At 42.0% G+C, this 21,199-nt stretch overlaps 1 protein-coding gene across 5 annotated transcripts in view; it reads right to left on the reverse strand.

The window, feature by feature from the left end:
• HNRNPR (heterogeneous nuclear ribonucleoprotein R) overlaps positions 1–21,199 on the reverse strand; it is a 60,129-nt gene that overhangs the window by 29,730 nt on the left and 9,200 nt on the right. For 3 of the 5 annotated variants that reach the window (XM_005313560.5, XM_005313559.5, XM_042846804.2), the window contains 4 exons: positions 19,339–19,457; positions 18,533–18,640; positions 17,199–17,312; positions 3,328–3,504 (listed from right to left, as the gene is read on the reverse strand). In XM_005313560.5, coding sequence (XP_005313617.1) covers positions 3,328–3,504; positions 17,199–17,312; positions 18,533–18,640; positions 19,339–19,457 — 518 coding nt within the window. The remainder of the gene's footprint in view (positions 1–3,327; positions 3,505–17,198; positions 17,313–18,532; positions 18,641–19,338; positions 19,458–21,199) is intronic. The other 2 variants (XM_024113654.3, XM_065577216.1) reach the window with 2 other exon arrangements.

A 21,199-nucleotide genomic window follows, 5' to 3' on the forward strand; every position in this document is an offset into this window, starting at 1 on the left:
CTTACAGATACAGCACTTGTCTCAAGTGCTTTGCGGAGGCACACGTCAAAGACAACTGCCATGAGGGTCACTAACAGTAGCAGGCTTATTACAATCTGTGCAGGGCTTGAAACCGGGAGACTGGGGCATGCCCCACCAGGGGCACCCCCTGGACCCTTAACAACAATTAAACTATTAACCGATACTAAATACTAACTACTAAGGATAACTATATACATGGCCTCAGGGCACAAAAGACCAAGGGAGAAAAAACGCTAGTCCTCATCAAGCAAGGAAAGGTGCTCTGACCACCACGGGCGGTAAGAAGGAACTGAGAGAGCGTAGGGCCAGCGGCGCCTGAAATACGAGCGCATGAATGCAGCACACAAGGGGGCGCCACAGCCAACCTTACAGATACCGCTCAGGCAAAAATCTGACAACTGCACACGTGGGCATGTGCACACCTAGAATGGAATTGTAATGAGCAAGCACTCAAAGAACAGTTTATTGAAGGGATAGATTAATATTTGATCCAAATTCATTTGAAAATGTGGCTTCAATACAAATAGAGTGATTCATAATACAATATTTAATAGAAACTTATTAGAAGTTTAAGTGAACTCAGAATCTGCTTTTCAACAGTGTGTTGATTATGGGTTTTTTGTTTTTTTAAGTCAAGCCTGATCCCACTCCCACTGAAATCATTAAAATTTTTGTCACGGATGTTAATGAAAGCAGAATCATACCCTATGATTGAAGCCTACAGAAGTCAACATTGTCCCATACTATCTGAAGCTTAATGATCTTAATTCAATCTGAATGGAAACTCTAGCTATTTTTAGCAAAGATTTGTTACCACAAAGTTCGAAAACTGATTTTTTCCAATATCTTGCAGAAAGGACATTTTATTTCTCAAAAGCAGGTTTCATGGTTGAATTTATACTTGGCAAAGAGGTGAAACACTAATACAGGCAGTCCTCAGACTTGCAATACAATTGGTTCCTGAAAAGTGTGTCGTAAGCCAAGATGCCGTAACTCGGAACCGCAATCCACTCGATTGCAGGACCGAGCTTTGTAAAGTCAAAAATCAATTGTCAAAAGTTGAATCAGGGTGTCAATTCATAAGCGACGTACGTACTGTTTGTCATAAGTTGAACACTGTCAAGTCAAGGACTGCCTGTACAAACATTGTGGGTTTGAAAATTCTGGACACACTTTTGAAATTTATATACACACAGAATGCACACGTGATAAATTTCAGGTAATTGTGATAAATCATTCACCAGTGACCCATCACCTGCCCACTAAGCCACATTTGAGAGTTATTTTAACATTTCCATGTCTTGAGCAGCTTCAAAGAGAACTTTGTGGAGTTTCTTAAACTAACCTGCCCAAGGAATGTTTTCTCCTGCTTCAAATTACTGTCTCAAGGCCCAGCACAAGAAACAGGAGTGGGCCAGCAATGATTTTTAGAAGTGTTAACTTCAAACCTGGACTTTTCATGGCCCCTCAGGGCTATGAATTTCAGCTCCATATTATTGGAAAAGATGAATTATGCATGTCCTGCTGGGAATTTGAGTCCTGGAAGAGCCCAAGATAACAATCTTATACAAGTATCAGAGGAGTAGCCATGTTAGTCTGGATCTGTAAAAGCAGCAAAGAGTCCTGTGGCACTTTATAGACTAACAGACGTCTTGGAGCATGAGCTTTCGTGGGTGAATACCCAATACGTCTGTAAATCTTATACAGTGATATGTTTGTTCAAATTCTTAGATTATGACTGCTGAGTTCTTTTCAATGAGGCTAATAAGCTGCCAGTGTTTGCTTGAAACCTCACCCTGATAACAGACGTTGGTCCTATTGGGAAAGGGTTAAGTGGGTTTTGATGAAGCTGGAGAGAGGCTATATAGCAGTAGCATTCAACTTTTTCAGCCTGAGAGCCAATCACTCTCCCCTCCCCACCAAGTGGGATGAATTCTCTGGCCCACACTTAGGCAATACAAGGAGAGCAGAAGGCACCTGCAAGTCACCTGCTGAGAATTCACCCAAGAGCGAATAGAACCAAAGCATTCAATTCCTGTGACTCATATCCTGCAGCCCCAGCACAGAGGATATTATTGGGCTGTGGAGGGGCAGGTCCTAAGCAAATATACAGCTTCCATTCTAGTCCTCCATAGCTGGCATATAGCCTTTTGGCGACAGCTGTCAATTAGCAGTCTTCACCCTTTTTCCCTCTCTTGGGCTGCCCCGCATGGTTCTGTGGGGGAGGGGAGTCATCCCTTCCTAGGAGTTCCTCTAGGCTCAGGCTGAGTCAAACGAGTATCTGTCCTGCTCTCCCTGATGTCAGGAATATAGAGGAAGAGCTGCTATACCTCAGCAGGAAAAGGTAAAGCAGCTGAGTAGAGCTCTCCTGGAACTGCAGAGGAAGCATTCGGAGACTGTATTCCCAGCCAATCCTCTGTAGTGAGAAGGCAGATTTAAATGTCACGTACTGAAACTTAATTGCAGACAGCAGCAATGTCACATGAAGTTGCCCTGTGGTCTTATGAGGTTGTCTCTTCAGATGGCCATATACTGAGGAGGATTAGGTGACACCTTCTCCAGCTTCCAGAAGAAAGGGAGATTGGGGCACTGAGTCTGCCATTTCTCCTGAGGTCTCAGTTCTCTTACTCTGTTCTGGCTGTTGCCTGAGCCCCAGAACGAAGTTAATTTTTTTAATATGGAATCAAACTGAAGTTTTCTTAACATAGCTGCCCCCAAGGATGACTTAGATGGCCCCATGGCCATAGATTGGACACTACAGGTCTAGTTTAGGGCTCAGCAGCCCTACGAGTAGAACTCTAGAAACAGCCAAGTCCAGGGATAAAGTCTGAGGTAACGCTTCCTTTAAAAAAAACAGGAAGAGTTTGGATTCTATGTACTGTGGGAAACTGTGTTGACATAACAGGTAGTGAAAGTCACTGCTCACAGGTGTAACCTAGTAACTAATACTTTATTTTTCCTACAACTCTTATATCGTGATACAATTTAGAGGTCCAAGCAGGCTGAAGCCTCATTGTACCAGGACTGTCCCTAGATGCAGAGCCCCAAACCGAAGATATAACAGGCGGACGAAAAGCATGTTTGTATCTGTACATAAGGTGTTGGGGCTGCAGAGAGAGTAACAGTATGTTTTAGCACAGACTGGAGGTGTGCACAATTTGTAACCGATCATTAGCAGTAATCACAAATCACCAATCACATAGCCACTGTCACATGGCAATTCACTGCATGAACTATAGCAGAGCTGAGCTTTGAGGAGGGATTTTAAAGAAGTATGTTAGACTTGGCCAGAATGAGTTAACTCACCAGTTTGACTGCTTCTTGTGCTGAGTCTTTGCCACAGAAGGTAATAAAAGCATAACCTCTGTTCTGACCAGACAGAGGATCCATCATGAGGCGCAGATCCCAAATTGGACCAGCCTTCTCAAAGAGTGGCACCAATTCATCCTCATACAAGTCTCTGGGAATCTTGCCAACAAAAACCTGGAGAGAAAACAAAACCTCCTTAGAAGCCTTTACAGATTCTGACTTGGAATTGGCGTTTTAAATGAAGTTCTCTGGGAAGAAAAACGGCATGATTTATGAACTATAGAAGAAACCCCTACTTATGGCTGTAATACTATCTATCCATTATAGACTCATTTCACAATTAGGATACGTCTACACTTAAACTGCTACGCCAGCACAGCTGCAGCTCTAGTGAGTGGCTAAACTGAAGCACTACAGCAATGGGAGCGGTTCTCCTGACCCAGTAGTTAATCCGCCTCCCCTAGAGACAGTAGCTAGGTTGATGGCTACGTATCACATAAAATAGACAGATTTAAATATAGGTTTCAGAGTAGCAGCCGTGTTAGTCTGTATCCGCAAAAAGAAGAACAGGAGTACTTGTGGCACCTTAGAGACTAACAAATTTATTAGAGCATAAGCTTTCGTGGACTACAGCCCACTTCTTCGGATGCAAATATGTACTTCAGATTTAAATATGTACTTAACAAGGAAGAACAGAAAACACTATAGGTTTAACATATAAACACAACTGAGGTGATATAGCTATTCACATATGAACTTCTCCATTTCCTGAGTCTAAACTAGCCCACATGTGGCTCTTCAGAAGTTAATATGCAGCTCCTTGTATAGGCACCGACTTCAGGGCTGGAGATACAGGTGCCAACTTTCCAATGTGCTGGCGGGTGCTCACTACTTAACCCCTGGCTCTGCCACAGGCCCTGCCCACACTCTACCCTTCCCATCACACACACACACCCCGAGCCTGCCTGCCGTGCCCTCGCTCCTCACCGCCAGATCCTCCTGCATGCCACAAAACAGCTGATCGGGAGGTGCGGGGAGGCACTGATTGGCAGGGCTGCCAGTGGGTGGGAGGTGCTGGGAGTGAGGGGTGGGGAGCTGCTGATGTATTACTATGGCTCTTTGGCAATGTACATTGGTAAATTCTGGCTCCTTCTCAGGCTCAGCTTGGCCACCCCTGGTTTAAACTGCAGTAGCTTCTGTGGAAAAGAAAAGTTCTCACTCATGCTGTACATGTTGGCTGGTGGATTTTTTGTTAAGATAAAAGTTGTAAATATATACCCATGATAGTTTAAACAGTGTAGGATAGAAACTTACTATTTAGAAAACAACTTTACAAATTTTTGCTAAATGTAGTGAATGGCAGACACGCTTAAATTTAAAATTTTGTTCTTCCTAAACTAAGTTTCAAAAATTGGTCGGATTTCCCAAAGTCACTTTTGGACGCAGATCAAAACAGAAATTCATTACTCACAGGTGAATGTTATTGAGAGCTGAGCATCCAAACACAAGTATTATTATAAAAACTGTTTTGAAGATACACACGATATATGCCTAAGCAGAGAAGTATCGAGATTTTACCACCAATTTACAGACACTTGTCCACTCAAGTTCTTTTTCAAACAATGGATTTTTTTAAAAAATAATGCAGTTTTCTAAGAAAGCAAAGTAGCATGTCTTGAATTTTTTTTAAAGCAGTTTTAAAAAGTACAAGGGTTTAGGAGCAGACTCAAAAACACCAAATACTTTAGTCACAGGCATACCCACCCTCACATATTCTCACAGCATTTATCTAGACCAAGATTAAAAAAAAAAGACCTCCTGCATCACGTTAAGTCTAAGTGTGGACAACCTGCTGTTAGCTAAGGCCTTTAAACACATACTAAGTTGATGTAATTGAAGGTAAGGCTTAAACTCGATCATCTCAGCACATTAGAGGCAGCGTGCCATGTCTACATTAAACTTTTGTCCGTCAGAATGAGCTAGCTAAGCCTAGGGTATGTCTACACAACAGCAGGGAGGTGTGATTCCCAGCACAGGTAGACGTGTGCACTAGCTCTGCTCGAGCTACCATGTTGAATATAGCAGCATGGCTGCAGTGACCATATCACTATATTTAGCACTCTAGATCGGTGTTTCTAAATGCAGCCACCAGGAACTTTTCTTGCCACATCCTCTCCCAAGGCCACTAGCAGCAGTTGGGCCCTGCCCCCCTCCGGAGACACAAATGCTGGAGGTGCAGGCAGCTGGTGAATTCACCACTTTCCTGGGGTAGGGGAGGCAGGCTTCAGCCATGGGGCTTCGGGCTCCATCCACACAGTGGCAGTCTCTGGTTCCAGGCTCACCACCCCTGGGCTCCGCTGCCTCCCTGCCCACCTCCCCATCCAGGGCTTAATTTGTCCCAGGGTTTGCCGGTGCTGAGTAAGTGTGAAAAGTGATATTAACAAAAATACAAATATCACTTTTCACAGCAGAAGACTTATCAGCTTGCAAGTCTTACGGGGAAAAAGTGAAACCAAAAAAAGCAGGAAAAAAAAACAACAGAAAGACAAGACCATGCAAAGCACCTTATTGTGTGTTTCTATTCTGTTTTGGTCCAGTAAAGAATAGAGACAACTGTAAATTATTTATATTACTGAGTGAAAAAACGCTACATAAATTACAATTATTTGGACATGTGCATATTTGTTTTTCCTAAAGTGAATTAAGTATTTTAGGAAAAAATGTCAGCGCAGCCACCAGCAGGAGTTGGTGGCCGCACTCTGAAGCCACCAAAAAATTTGCTGTGAAAACCCCTGTTCTTGATCAAGCAGAGCTAGTATGTGCATATCTACCTGAGCTAGCAATCCCACCTCCTAGCTGTTGGCTAGACATATGCTAGGATAAGAAGTGTGAATGACTAACAAGACTGTGAAATGGACTAGACAGTGAAAGAAGAGAAAGGTTTCCTCTAATCTACTTCAGCTTTAGGGATCATAGGGGATTCTTTTAACAGAAGGTAGATTCAAATAGGTGTGATTTTCAAGTTGATCATTTCCCTTTAACAAAACCCAAGGCAACAATTATTTGCCTAATATTCTCAAACAAGGAGGAGTCCAAGGATGATTAGAATACTCTTCAGCCATGGAGAGTAACAAAACTTTTTACCACCATGTATTAGAGATAAGCAGTATTCAAATCACACTATTATGCAAAGACCCTGATCAGCTGTGGCACTAGCCACATCATCAGTACCTATGAGAATATGTTAAAAGAGCACAGAGGTTAACTAAATTAATTTGAGAAAGATTTTCCCCAACATGCATGCCCAGCCTACTAAACCCCAGTTTCTACACCCTTTCTGGGCGCAAACCCCTACCCATCCATCCCCAACATAGGTTACACATATCCTGACAGGTTCTACAATGCAGTTGCTCATCAATTAAAGAATTTGCAGAACTTTTGAGGCGAGTGCTACCAATGATATAGGAAAAGTTAGGGGGAAGAAAGGTCCTGGAAGTCAAACATTTCTCATTTTTGTGCAACCTTTCAATAACTGGAGTACATGTATGCCTCACTGTACTTACAATAGCACCATTTTAATCTCTCAATACAGAAAATAAACCATAACAGCGAACAGAGGCATTTGTAAGTCTCTGGGCACTTGCAAAAATCTCTTCTGTAGAGTTCATTGACAGGTTTTTGGGGGTTTTCTTCCTGTAAATGAAGTAAAAATCAGACTGGCAGGTAAAGCAAATTCCTGCGAGCACATGCATCATCACCCTGCCACCCAAGAAACAGCAACACCATACATGCTTGCAGAACACCTGACAAAGCACTCTAAATTTTAGTGAAAATTCCTACAGCCAAGTGAAGCAGCTATTATCCCTGTGTTATAAATGAAAACCGTGACTCACCCATGTGTACAGAGGTGTGTGAGGTAGAGCTCTTCTAAATCCCAACCATTTAAATATTTTATTAAAGCTAATGTTAAAAAATTATATAATACATAGGTTGAGAAAAGAGTGTCTGTACATCTGGTATAGTGCTTAGATTATCACAAATACAAAGTTTGTTTTTAAAGTCATAAAATATAGTGCATAATCAGCAGTAACTCAAATTTAGGTGAGTAAATTTACGAATACAGTTTAGATATTAGCATCCGAGTATTCAGGTACCCTTGAAAAGTTATAGACAGCTAGTTGTGGAAAGCACGTATATCAATGAGTGAAGATTGTCCATCAGTAATTGAGAATTTAGGGTAGGTTGTCCATTTAGAAAATACAATCCACGAGGAAAGTGATGACTATGTCTGGTTGCAATTGGCTGTCAGTTCCGGGGATAGCAGAGTTCACAGCAACCTTCCCCAGGGGTGGCAGGATGGCTCTGGCCAGACTATCTTGTGTCACAGCTGCCAGGCTCTGGAATGGGGTTTGTAGCTACACAGGACGTGGGGGAGCATCTCATTGGCATAGCTGCACTTCCTGCATCACTTGTCCTGATTCCCGTGGTGGAAGGCTCCATTCAGCAGGACGCAGTTGAGCTGGGCCCTGTGGATGAACCTCCAGTCAGAAAATCGATTGAAACTGTCCCCAAGGAGGAAGTGGTTGCTGGCGTCCCACTTGCATGTCACCTCGAACGCCTTGCCCTGGTACAGCTTCAGGTTTTCCACATACTGGCAGCAGATGGCATCCTTCAGGGTCCTCTCCAGCATGGTTCTAGCTTTCGGAGCGAGGATTGTGTGGTCTGTGTTCTTCACCTAAGGCACTAGGACTCCCAGCTCCTACTGTTCCTCGCACCATGTCCAGCCGCAGCTGATACACTTCTCCAGGCGTCGCGTAGCGGGCACGAGTCCACAGGGAAGCAAAGTCTCCCCCGTCTCTTCCAAATATGCTTTCCAGCGAGCCACTCAGGTAGGTGGCGACATCTTGGTTGGAGGGGGTCTTGGTGCTTCTTGATGACATCTCGTATGGCACTTTCTGCAATGTTCCTCACCATGGGATCTGGGCACATCAGAAGGTGGAGGGCATGAGTGATCACTAATGTTGCACAGATACCCATACGAGACACGTTGGCGTCGCCCTGCCTGTGTGAGATGTAAACCAGTTCATTGCTGGCTCTCTGGGGAAGAAACATCCACTTCTTTACTAGCTGCCTGATGGTGTTGTCTGCCTTGTTCAGAGGTACCTTGCCATAGCAGATCCCCTCAGGACAAATGAGATACGGGGGATCAGGAAGGTGTTCAAGGCGTTGATCTTCTGCCATGGGTGCCAGTAGGGAGGAGTCGATCCTGGCCACAACTCGTAAGATCTACGCAATGGTATCCTCAGGTGTCTGCTGGATGTGGTTGAGCATTGGCCTGCTAAACCCAGGGTTGTGAGTTCAATCACTTGGGGATCTGGGGCAAAATCAGTACTTGGTCCTGCTAGTGAAGGCAGGGGGCTGGACTCGATGACCTTTCAAGGTCCCTTCCAGTTCTAGGAGATAGGATATCTCCATTTATTTATTTATTCATTCGCGGTGTTGCCATACAGGTCAAAACCACGTAGCCCGCAGGAGATGGCTAAGTTGAAAACAATGGGGCTGAGGGGACAACTTTGCTTCACACCACTACAGATAGTAATTTCAGGCCTCTCTCCTTCCATGGAGCGGATGGTGGTAGTGCAGCCTTCATATAGTTCCTGGATCAGGTGGAGAAAGTTTTCAGGCATCCCAAAGTCTCGCAGCATGGCAAAAATGTGCTGACTGGGCATCAATCCAAAAAAGTATTAGCCAGTTCGAGCCACGCTATGGCACACTGCCTCCATGCCCTCTTGACCATGTGGATGGCAGACTGAAGGACAAGAGTTGTGTTCATAACAGCCTTTGCATGACATGAAGCCTTTCTTGATTGAACTGACAGCTCCTTCATTTACCGACCAGTCTGTTATCCTAGCCGTGAGGCACTTGGCTTACACTTTGTACATGGTGGAGCAAAGAGAGATGGGTCTCCAGTTGCTGGGGTCGTCTCACTCACCTTTCTTGTAGACGAGCACTGTCAGACTTCTTCCAGGAGCTGAATTGTTTGTATTTGTTGAAAAGTGCAGTTAATACCAGGCAGCCAAGATCTCATTTTTTCAGGATGTTATAGCAAATGCCATCTTTTCCTGGGGCTGTGTTTTTGGTCTTCGTAAGTCTGATCTCTACTTCCCGTGATGTAAAGTCTTGTTCCAGGTCTCCTGCACAGTCAACAGAGGATGAAGTCACTCTGGACGCTGCGCATCATTCTGAGCTACATGGTCAAACACCCTCTTGAAGTATGAGAATAGTCTCTGACAGGACTGCACAGTAAGCTGAGGGCCCATTGAGGATCCCTCTCCTAGCCTTAGGGCTGTTTGACTAGTAGAGATTTCTGGATCCTGGAAGCTGCTGCTAGGTCGTAGCGGAGACTGATGTTCCTTCTGGCTTCTCTCCTGTGGTGGTGGTGGTGATGTCATGTCTCCACGCAGGAGTTCTGTGAGCAGTCACCTAGAGGAAAAAGTCAATGACGCAGAGGTGGAGTTAGGACAACAGGGTCGCATGGTAGTGCGTCCAGTTCTCCACTCCGGAGATGTCTAGCCAATCTCAGCAGTCACACTGTGGCAAGCAAGAAGCAGAAGAGGAGACCCCTGGTAAGTGGTTTTGCTTTGTAAAGTACGGAGGTGGGATGAGCACATAGAAATGTACATGCAGCTAAGCAGTACGGCTGAGCAGGATGTTGATGCACACTGAGATTTCTCAGGACTCCTCCAGTGATCTCTCTAGGAAAAAGTTTCCTGAAAGTGCTCGGCAACCCTCTTCCAAAGAATCCTTGAATGTTTTGTTCCTTCCCCCGCTGAAGGAAACTTTCCCGCACCATTCTGTAATCACTTGCGCAGAGACCAGAGCAGCACACAGGCAAGCAGCATAGGGACCAGGTCAGAAGCCGCAAGCGTGCAGTAGATGCACCCTTGCTTCTTCTCAGGAGTGAGATATCTGCTACAATGACCCCTGCTGTGGAAAAAGGTGGGAAAATTTACAATATTGTCTGTAGTTGACTGCCCCGCGATTGTTTCTTATTGCTTTTCTCCCCATGTAGAATGCCCCCTCACCCGGAGGTAAACTCACCATGCTTGGGGTGTTTGCTGACATGAGTGCTTGTCATGGGTCTGTGAGAAAGTGATTAGCATGTTATTAGAGGTGTATTTTATTCTACTGTTTCAGTGCTGTGCATATACTTAATCATGCTTCTGTGTATTGTTCCTTGTGTTTCTGCAAATGTGGCCTTCAGAGGCACCCCTTACACACTGAGGGGCTCCACCAGATAAGAAAACTCCCCAAGATGGAGCAAGGAAGACATGGTCCAGGAGCTGCTGGAATACTTAAGATGCAGAAAAGAGGGAATGCATGGAGTGAAAGGAAATCAACAGGCAGGACAGAAAAGAAAATGAGGGCTTTATTAAGTACACTACTGAGAGGATGATTAAAGTTATGGAGGAGCAAACTGAAATGCTGAAGTCCTTCATACCGCTCCAGACTGAGCAGATATGTTCCTGCACTCCCCTTCAGCACATTCAGAACTCTTTCCCATGCACTCCCCAAATACCACCTGCACATTCCTTTCCACTTTCCCATACTTCTCACTTTCCCATTCACTCCACACCCATGGACACCTTTTCAAATCATAGCTGGACTTTATGCACAGCTCTGAAAGTCAGCCCTTCTCTGGTACCTCCTTTCCCACCAAGTAAAGGTGTGTGTTGAGGGGGCGGGTGTGTTTTCAGTGCAATAAAAGCAAAAACTTTTTAAATAGGTAATCTTTGTTTCCTGCAAATTGTGATAGTGGGTGGCAGCAAAACATACACAGGCAGTTTAATCATATGGCCTAGGATTTCAGTAAGCAAAAGTCACAAGTACTTCCTAGCAAAACTAATTTCATTAAGCATTGCAGTTCCAAGCATAGTAATATACATTACTGGTTCTCATTTTCAAAGTGTTGCCTCAAAGCCTCCCTGACTCAAATTGCCCCCCATTGTGCCCTCCAATGGCCCTGGTATATGGCTGATCAAAATCAGTAACCAGGGGGTCTGCCTCAGCAGTCCACTTCGAGCACACTTTTCACCCTTACCTTCACAAATACTGTGCAACATACAACACGCGGCTATGACCATAGCAACATTATCCTCACTGAGGTCTAACCTGTCGTAAAGGCATCACCAGTGCACTTTTAATCTGCCAAACGCACATTCCACAGTCATCCTGCACCTACTCAGCCTATTGCTGAACCACCCCTTACTGCTATCCAGGTTTCCTGAGCCATGGCATTAAGGGGTACGCTGCATCTCCCAGGATCACCATGGGCATTTCAACATCCCTCACTTTAATCTTCTGGTCTGGAAAGAAAGTCCCCACCCACAGCTTTCTGTACAGGCCCATGTTCCTGAAGATACATGACTCAGCTATTTTTAGTAAAGTTAGGGACAGATCATGTGCAATAAAGTCACAGAAGTCCCTGACTTTTACTAAAAACCATCCCTGACAAAATGGTGAGGGAAGAGTGTCCAGCATCTCCTGCCTCCCCCCGCAAGCCGCTGAGCAGCTTCAGGGTCCCTCTGCCGCCACCAGGAGCTGTGGGGGTGGGAGGCAGCTGCAGGGGTCTACAGCCTAAACTCAATGTAATATATTAAAATATTTTAAATGAAATATATATAATATTAAGCGGTACATGTTTGCAGCCAACTTTTAAAAGACAGTTGACCCAACAAACTTGTGGAAGTCACTGGCTAAGCACCTGGAACCAGGGCTTACTGAAATGCTAAAAGAGCTTTGACAGCAGTGGCCTATTCTGAAGGTGCAGGGAGAATATTTTTTCCATTTCAGTTTATTTAATTAACTAGTTCATTCAAAGTTAAGAAACACTGGAATTGAAAAAGCAGGAATGCTTGTTTTTTGCATCCAATGTATGAATGGAAATTAGGTGTTAAAAAAGTTATCCAGCGCACTTAAGATAGTTTTATTTCATAAAACATAAAATGTTTGTCCATTTTTAATTGAATTTGAATTTCCATCCAAACAGAGCTGGACACAATACCAAGTACCCTAATTCTGACCCACAGGACCCACAAGCAACACTTGAAGTTGGGTTCCAACACAATTTAAGAGTATCATACACTGAACGGCACACAAACAAAACATGGGGTTTGGTAACTCGGAAGAAAACCAAGTTAAACATGCCAAATATTCTTCACACAGTTTATCTGATATACTTAACAGGTAAAACAGTAGTTTTCACATGCATCTTTAAAAATCCAGATTTAAGTTTTAAGAGTTCTTCCCATTTGGAAGAGAGATACAGCAGTCACTTAATAGCAGATGAGTATATTTAAGAATAAGTTTCCACTACAATCTCTATTCTCAAAACACAGCTTTATGTTTGGCCTCTGCCAAAAGATGATTTTTTTTAAAGGTTTGAGCAGAATCCCTTTGTTTTGGAATTGAGAGCATAAAAAGCATTTTCCTCATCGCAAAGCAACTGCCACTTTTCCCGCTCAGGGATAACACAAACATCTGAGCTATGTAATGTCAAACTGAACTTGTAAATAGGCCTTGAGGAGCAGCAAGTGCATTGCTAAGTTTAATGAAGTTTGGCTTAAATTTTATGTAAGTTTGAAAGTGTGGAACTTAGCACATTCAGTAGATGATTCCATTAAGCCACTAACTGAGCACTTATGTATGAAGTATACGTGTGCGCGCAGTAGTTAACTAAGCTCCATCTTCCTACTAGCTTCAGAAGGAGGACAAGTTGATTAGCTATGAAGAAAGCTTTGTCAACAGAACTTGTCAGCTTGTTAGGTGCACATGGTTGTGGTGCTAGCTGTACACAGTGCAAGCGTTTTGCACAATCAGCACAGCAAGGTGATGGCGGATGTTACAGCCTCAATCCAAATAGTACAATGTGAAGTATTAGCTGTGTACATAGCCTAAAACTATTTTACACAAGTGGATCTGTGACTGACAGGTGTCTGCTATATAACTGGGCACTTTTCCTTTAGATATACCTAGGAAATTAAACAAAAAAATCCTAAGCAAAAAGGCTTCATAAGTACTAAGAAGTTAGGAAATGCAAGAGTTAAAGGTTGATATACATCTTTAGCTGCCCCCTGTGCAAACAACGTCAGACTTTGCAATCACAGGCTTAGATGCCAAGCATCCAATGTTCTAGAACTAGCAATTACAAGTTTTCTAAGTATTCATATTTTAAGATGCAGAAGAAAGCCCATAAGAACATTAATATATTAAAGTGAGAACTTATTGGCAAATTAAGTAATAGTCTTGATTTCAGTCTCCATTTCAGCCATCTCCTGTTCAGGTTCTCTTCAATTTTTTAAAGTCACAGCCCCTTGTGGGCAAACAAATACTGGTGTACATGAACTGCATGACATCAGTAGGTCACTGGTGACTACATTAAATAAAATTGGTGCTAGCACTGTGCCTTGAAGAAGTCTGTTCTTCTAAAAAGCAACAGACAGTCCAGTTACAGAGCCATTTAGAAACATCTACCGCACAGCCTTAGCTAGCTGCCATGACAATCTATGAAGAATTCTGGACTTCTTATACAGCACACCAATCTGCCAAATGGTGTCATAGGCTGCTATAAGATCAATTTCCCAACAGAAGTAGATACCCCACACTCTCCTACAGCCAGAAGTGTGACTGTCAGCTAAGCCTTTAGAATTTCATTCAGTGTAAAGTTCATAATAGATATTTATCTTGAATCTCTAAAAGCAATCAAGTTCAATATGTTCTTGCCAGCCTACACAATTCAGAAGGTGGAGCTTCTGACGGTCTCATTAGGCCTGATGTATAGCCCATCCCAACAGACAAGACTGAAAGGTAACAAAACTATAGGTCGACTGAGAAAAGGGGACTCTGGGAGGAAAGGGGATGTAATTGTCAGCATCCATTGACAAAAAGGGTATTTCTGGACAAATGAAGCAATCTGGGGGTCTAAAAACAAATCTAACAAGATCTCCAGACTAATCAGACCGTAAGACAAGAAAATGCCTTCTATGTAGTGCCTGTTATAGATTTTGCAAAGTCTTCAAAATAATTCCTCCTGCAAATCAGCATTATCTCCTTATTTTAAAGAAGCCTCAGCAAGTTGATTTTCATCCAGGTCCCAATATACACAAGGTATCAGAAGAGGTAAACAGCAGTATAAAGACAGAGCTGATTACACTAGCATGACATTGTCTCCCTAGTGGCTTCATAAACAAGGATGATGGAGTCTTGGGGAGGACTCCAAGGGAGTGCTTTCAGGTAGGAGTCATAATACAGCTATTTAATGCTACTTTATATTGTCCCGAGGGATCAATAGATATTTGTCATTCATACTAGGTCATATAATCACATCAGCAGCACCACACAATGAACTCATTCACCTTTGTGCTTCCAATTTCCCCTCCCATGCTTTGCCTTGCCTGTTTAAACTAAATGAGTGTACAATGCCTAGCACAACAGGACCCCAATCTCAGTATAAGTTTTAGCAGCACTAGAATACCTATAAATAAGACAGCACTGAAAACAGATGAAAGATCCAGCCTTAAAAATAATCTCCTGCCGCTTTCCATTTCTAGGCAATTTACATCTATGAATATTACTATTTCTATACACAAATCATTGAGACCTGATTAGATGGAATTTAAGACCCAAGTTGTTTCCTTTTGCATATGCATAAGATTGTGAGTTCAATCTTAACTTTAGCGTTTCTTGACTTTTGTTTCACAGTGCCATTTCATGCATTTAGTATACAAGACAGCTGTGTTAAAACTCCATCTCGGGAGAAGGAGACTGAAGAGTTTCTCTGCATGTTTATACAAGATGAAATTAGTGCTCATCAGGTTGTCTGTTCTTAAACCCTCTCAACTATACAATGTAGATTCACAGGGGTTCCCATTCACTGTACTACTCGCAATCATTCTTCTACACTAGGTAGAAAGGAAGTCTGCAGTACCAGCAGTTGTATATAGCTATAGTGGCGGAGCTAAGAAGAGGAAGTGAGAAGTCAGACCACCACTTATATAACATTAATAGCTTCTCAATGTAAAGGATAGTAATAGACTCCTGATTTACATACCAACATATACAATTTGAAATTTAGTGTCATAAAATGGATACATAAACTCTATTTCTGTAAATAGCTATAGGAGCACAGTTTGGCAGTTTCAGCTGTACATCCACATTGCACAGGGTCTTCAATTTAGGCAAACGATGTCAATCTAGGCTACAATTTGGCATACAAACGGTTAAGCCAGAGTATGATTTGGATATAAAATTCAGTTAAATTATACACGTTTGTGAGGGGGATGAGGGAATTTGGTAACAGCAACCATAAATGCATAGACAGAATAAAAACCGAAGCCACTCCAACCACAAATATCCAACTTCATTCAGTTTTCCTTTGTTGAACTACACCTCTACCCCGATATAACACAAATTCGGATACAACACGGTAAAGCAGCGCTCTGGGGGGGAGGGGGCTGCGCACTCCAGCAGATCAAAGCAAGTACGATATAACGCTGTTTCACCTATAACAGTAAGATTTTTTTGGCTCCCGAGGACAGTGTTATATTGGGGTAGAGGTGTATAATTTCAGGGTGAATTTAGGCCTCTTAAAAGCTGGGGACCTACACCAGATTGAGCCACACAGTGTAGGATAATTAAGGGGTCCTTTCAGACAGGTTTATAAAAAAAAAAGTGTCTTTTTTTTTTTAATATATATTTAATTGAGAGTGATTGTCATTTCCTTTTAATATTAACCGAAATGACTTATGTAAATAAACATTGATTAGTTGAATCCACTGTCGCTTTTCCACATCCAGCTGTTCTGTAATATATTTGAAATTTTGCTGCAAGTGAAAAATAACTGTCTTCCAACTAGCTGACACATTAGCTTTAAGGTGGTTAACACCAATGGGTTCCCTACAGCAATTTACAGGAAGATTCTATTAAGATGCTGTGGGGCAGCTATTGAAGCCAATGTGTTTGCAGTAAATTCAAGACTATTTGAATGAAAAGTACTTCAATTAACAATTAAATCTGTCTTTTCAGTAATTGTGTTAATTGATTTCACTGACAGAACTGAAGTTTGATAGTAGTCCTCTGAAAGTTTTCAGGATGCTTGTGTAACTGAAACAAAATGTATGTGAACGATCCATAAAATGTAGGCAACCCATCCACAAATATTCATTTATTTAGTATACACTTCGTACCTGAACACTTTACTTACATTTGCAAGCATCTGCATCATTTTTTGCATGTAGTCTCTAACAAGACCAATTAGTGTCCCTCAATTTACATTCATGTTGTACAAGAAAGGTCAAATGGTTTCCTTCTCAATCATATCTGTTTGGCTAGACTTAAGTCATCTGACGGTTTGGTCATCTTATCCTATTTTAAAAGTTTGTTCAAGTAATTTTACTCTCTACACCATCTCTGCTTCTTCTGCCATCTGTGGTTATTTTCTGCAGAAGCAGAACGTAATTGAAGAAAGCCAATTTGATATTGAAGTGTACCCTTATCTGCAAGGCTCTATGCCAGTAGTTCTCAAAGTTTTGTACTGGTGACCCCTTTCACATAGCAAGCCTCTGAGTGCAACCCTCCTTCTAAATTAAAAAACTTTATATATTTAACACCATTATAAATACTGGATGCAAAATGGGGTTTGGGGGTAGAGGCTGACAGCTCGCAACCCCCCATGGGTCCCAACCCCCAGTTTGAGAACCCCTGGCTCTAGGTTTTTACTTGTTGTATCGTTTACTTTAGTCATTCTAATTTCCTGAATTAGTAAAAAAGCATAACAAAAAGGCCCAGCGCAATAATCTGCAAATACTAACCTCTGTTCCAATACCAGGCTGAATTCCTGAGTAGATAATGTCTGGAGGAGGGCCCCCATATTTCCTCTGTCCAGTGGTCACATCCAGAGTATAACCGGTCCTCTCTAGCAAAGCCTGAAAATTGTAAAAAGTTGTCACATTAGATGGTTTTAATGATATGAAGGTTAATTGGGATTGACATTTCCTAATTTGCACTTTGCCAGGACTGTAGAGCAAGCTATAGGCCTCCTCAGGAGGCTGTGCAGACCACTGTCAGTGGGCACAGAAGCGTTACATTGTATAGAAAAGTTAACAAAAACTGTTTAGCTTGCTTTTCAGAAAAGGAAGACTAAACACACCTGTTTTAAGCAAACAGATACATTGACATAGTGTCCCAGAAGTAACATGCAACATATTTCCAGTATTTGCTGTATTCTGTATGATACATTGAACAGCATACTACATGTTCCTCCCAAAAGTTGTATGTGGTTTTTTTGGGTTTTGTTTTTGTTTTGGGAGGGGGGGTTAGTTGGCATCAACTAGGTGGTCTATCAAATTCGTGGCTGGGGAAAAAACACGCCATGGACCATGAAATCTTGTCTTTTGTTTACTTTTACCCTAAGCTATAGGGTCATGCCTGGCATGACTCTTTTCCATCAAAATTCTGTGGTAGTACAGATACTTCTGGAAACTTGGAAAAAAACCATCTAGCACATCGTATGCAACAGTTATGAGTACAAGTCTACTTAAAAACGTGGGGGGTGGGTGGTTGTCACATTTTTCACAAGTTGGTCAGGGCATAAAGAGCAAATTTCACAGTTGTGTTCGTATACACCTCTACCCCAATAGAACGTGACCCGATAGAACAAGAATTCGGATATAACGCGGTAAAACAGCACGCTGATCAACCTGTGAAAATTGTGTGATTTTTCCATGATTTAAGTAGACCCCTATTCATAACAGTTGCTTAAGATGTGTGCTCTGTTTATTTTAAAGTGTCCAGAAATATCTATATTACCACAAAATTTGATGGAAAAAAGTCACGCAGGCATGTTCTCTTCAGACAGGCCTCAGTCTAGTCCTTCAAAGTAACATACTTACAGTAACCAAAGTTTCATATCAAGTATTTAATTTGAAAGACCTGCTAGTTTACTAATGGAAGCATGCCTCTTCAGTATTTGTCTTATGTGCATTTCCTGGCAATGTCAGCATGGAAAGCTGCCGAACAGTGTTGTATGCTACTTCAGTGTATTGAAGAGGATTTATGAGCATACTCAAATTTATCCCATCTCTTTCTAGACACAAATATACCTGTTCCTCCATTACAAAAATTAAGCTGCATCTAAATACATTACCTTAATCTTTGCTTCATCTGGTCCCTTTGTTGACTCTTGTACTTTGCTTCCTTGTTTCTCTCTCTGCCTGTAGGTCTTCATAACTCCACATAAAAATGCACTTTTGTTCTGTAGACGCAATTTATAAAGTAATTCAATTGAAGCGTATTATAAAAAGCCATCTAAAGCCACTGGATCTTACACATTGGCTTTTGCAATGTGTCATGTTAAGAATTCCTTTGGCATTTTGATTATTACATTAAGAACATCTCAGCTGATGTACATTATCGGAACAAACTGATGATAAAGACAATAAGACTCCAGCTAGCACTAACAGGTCACACTTTGGGTACGTCTATACTTACCTCCGGGTCCGGCGGTAAGCAATCTATCTTCTGGGATCGATTTATCGCGTCTTGTCTAGACGCGATAAATCGATCCCGGAAGTGCATGCCGTCAACGCCAGTACTCCTGCTCCGCGAGAGGAGTACGCAGAGTCAACGGGGGAGCCTGCCTGCCGCGTGTGGACCCGCGGTAAGTTCAAACTAAGATACTTCGACTTCAGCTACATTATTCACGTAGCTGAAGTTGCGTATCTTAGTTCGAAGTGGGGGGGTTAGTGTGGACCAGCCCAGTCACTCAGTATAGTGCTCATTCCAACATTAGAGGATTTTGCCTTGCACTCAAAATACCAATATCAAAGATATATGCCAAACTTCCAATTTGGGTTTGAAACATTAGAATCTGCAACATCAAGTATTTGCTTTATGGGAAGTCAGAAGTGCCAAAACACTATTATGCTCACACTTCTGGAGCTCTCACCTTACCTGTACATGCGACAGGTCACTTTCTTTAAACTGCTGTAATACAGAGAGGGCTCCTTCTTCATTAAATTCCCTAAGAGCATCAATTGCTCTCTCATCAAGATCGACATAAGCTACCAACCCTAAAAAGTTAAAGACAGAAAAGTTACAGATTTCTGTTTAATTACACAAAGCAAGATGGCTCACAACTAAACTATTTGCTTTTAAATCAAGCAATGGTTATACTGCATATTAGTAAATAGAATTATGCATTATTTAATATTAACTACATACTCGTATACAAGTATATGAAAGGACATGGATATACGAATGAAAAAGAAATTAAAATGTATATACCTAGGCACTAAAGTAAATTAAGTACAATATTAAACCAAGAGTGTAACAGTTTCAGAAGCTTTGGGAATCCAGTCTGCTGCATAAAGCAATGCTACATACCAGGGTTTGAAATAATGAACTCTGGCTCATATTTCCAACAGATCTATGAACACAAAGCTTTAAGTTTCCTTTCTTTGAATGGAGCCATTCCAAAATACACTGACAGGGGAACATTGCCTATACCTTACTCACTTGCCTATACCCTACCCATAATATACAAAGGTAGCCACCTGACTGAGGATCTGAGCCACTTATGACCACCTTCCACCTCACCTCAAAAAGCATTAGAGATGGAACAATTTGTTTACTTCTTGAAGAAGGTGGGAAGAGTGGAGATTACAGTGGATTTTCCACTTGGGAAAGTACAAAAAAACATTTTGACCCACCCAGTTTTTAGCAGCCAGAATCCAGAAAGACATTATTTCGAGCCCTGTTATGTACCCCAAGTACACTATTATTAGCTTTACAGGTACAGACCCAAAGACAGTGGACCAGTTCTGAAGCGCATGTTATTTTGAGATTATTTAGAAGTTTTTCTTCTCTTTGGAATATCAGTGGTTTTATGGAAGCTGTGGAGTCCTGCCAGTTACAGACAAAGATTACATTTTCCAAGAAACCTGCTGATATTTAATAGACTTCAGTGTGAATCCACATACAGAACTCCTCACAACACTTTTGAGCATTCTGGAATTTAAATTACTGCACACTTCTTAATCTCCACTGGAGTTCCGAAACACAATAGCACAGAGCACAAAGACTGCATTTCAGAAATGATCCTGCATATTGGAAGGCACCTGTATCATTCACAAGTGAAAAGACTGAGCAGATTAAAAATCCCAAAGTACATTCCCAAATTTGGCTGTGGCTTCAAAAGCAACTAATAGAGCTGATAAAACCCTGCATAGTGTAGAACATCTTCAGTTGATATTAAGGAAATTTGAACACATGTGTTTTCAAAAGTTACCCATGCAATGAAGTCACACTAGCTAGTCAATTACTGGGTTAAAATACTCTTACTTGAGAACTCCTCACAACACAAGGTAACGGCAACACCTTCTAGACTCGAGTCCCACAAGTCCCTTGCCCAGCCATTTACATCTACCCTCAAGCCATGATGTGGATATCATCATAACCCACACTTAGAGAAATGCATCTCTAAGCAAATAAAAGCTGGCAGACACTCACTGGACTGACTTCCAAAAGAGATCGTCCACACGAGCCAGAATATCAACATACTGAAGATGGATAAGGTATTATTTTGAATTGCCTTCACTTGGTTCATTGACTTTTTAGACTGTTCAAAAAGGAGAAACTGGCATCTTGTCACTGAGGTATTCAGGTAAGTGCATGAAGCAGTTCCATTTATATCTCTAAACCTGTTCAAAGAACACTCTAAAGAGGAAGAGGAAGTTTCCATTTATAAGACCAAAATAATGGGGAGAAATTACCCCCCCAAAAAACAACAAAAAACTCTTCCTGCAAAGGGACC

Source organism: Chrysemys picta, chromosome 23, assembly GCF_011386835.1.
Source record: "Chrysemys picta bellii isolate R12L10 chromosome 23, ASM1138683v2, whole genome shotgun sequence".
NCBI lineage: Eukaryota > Metazoa > Chordata > Testudines > Emydidae > Chrysemys > Chrysemys picta.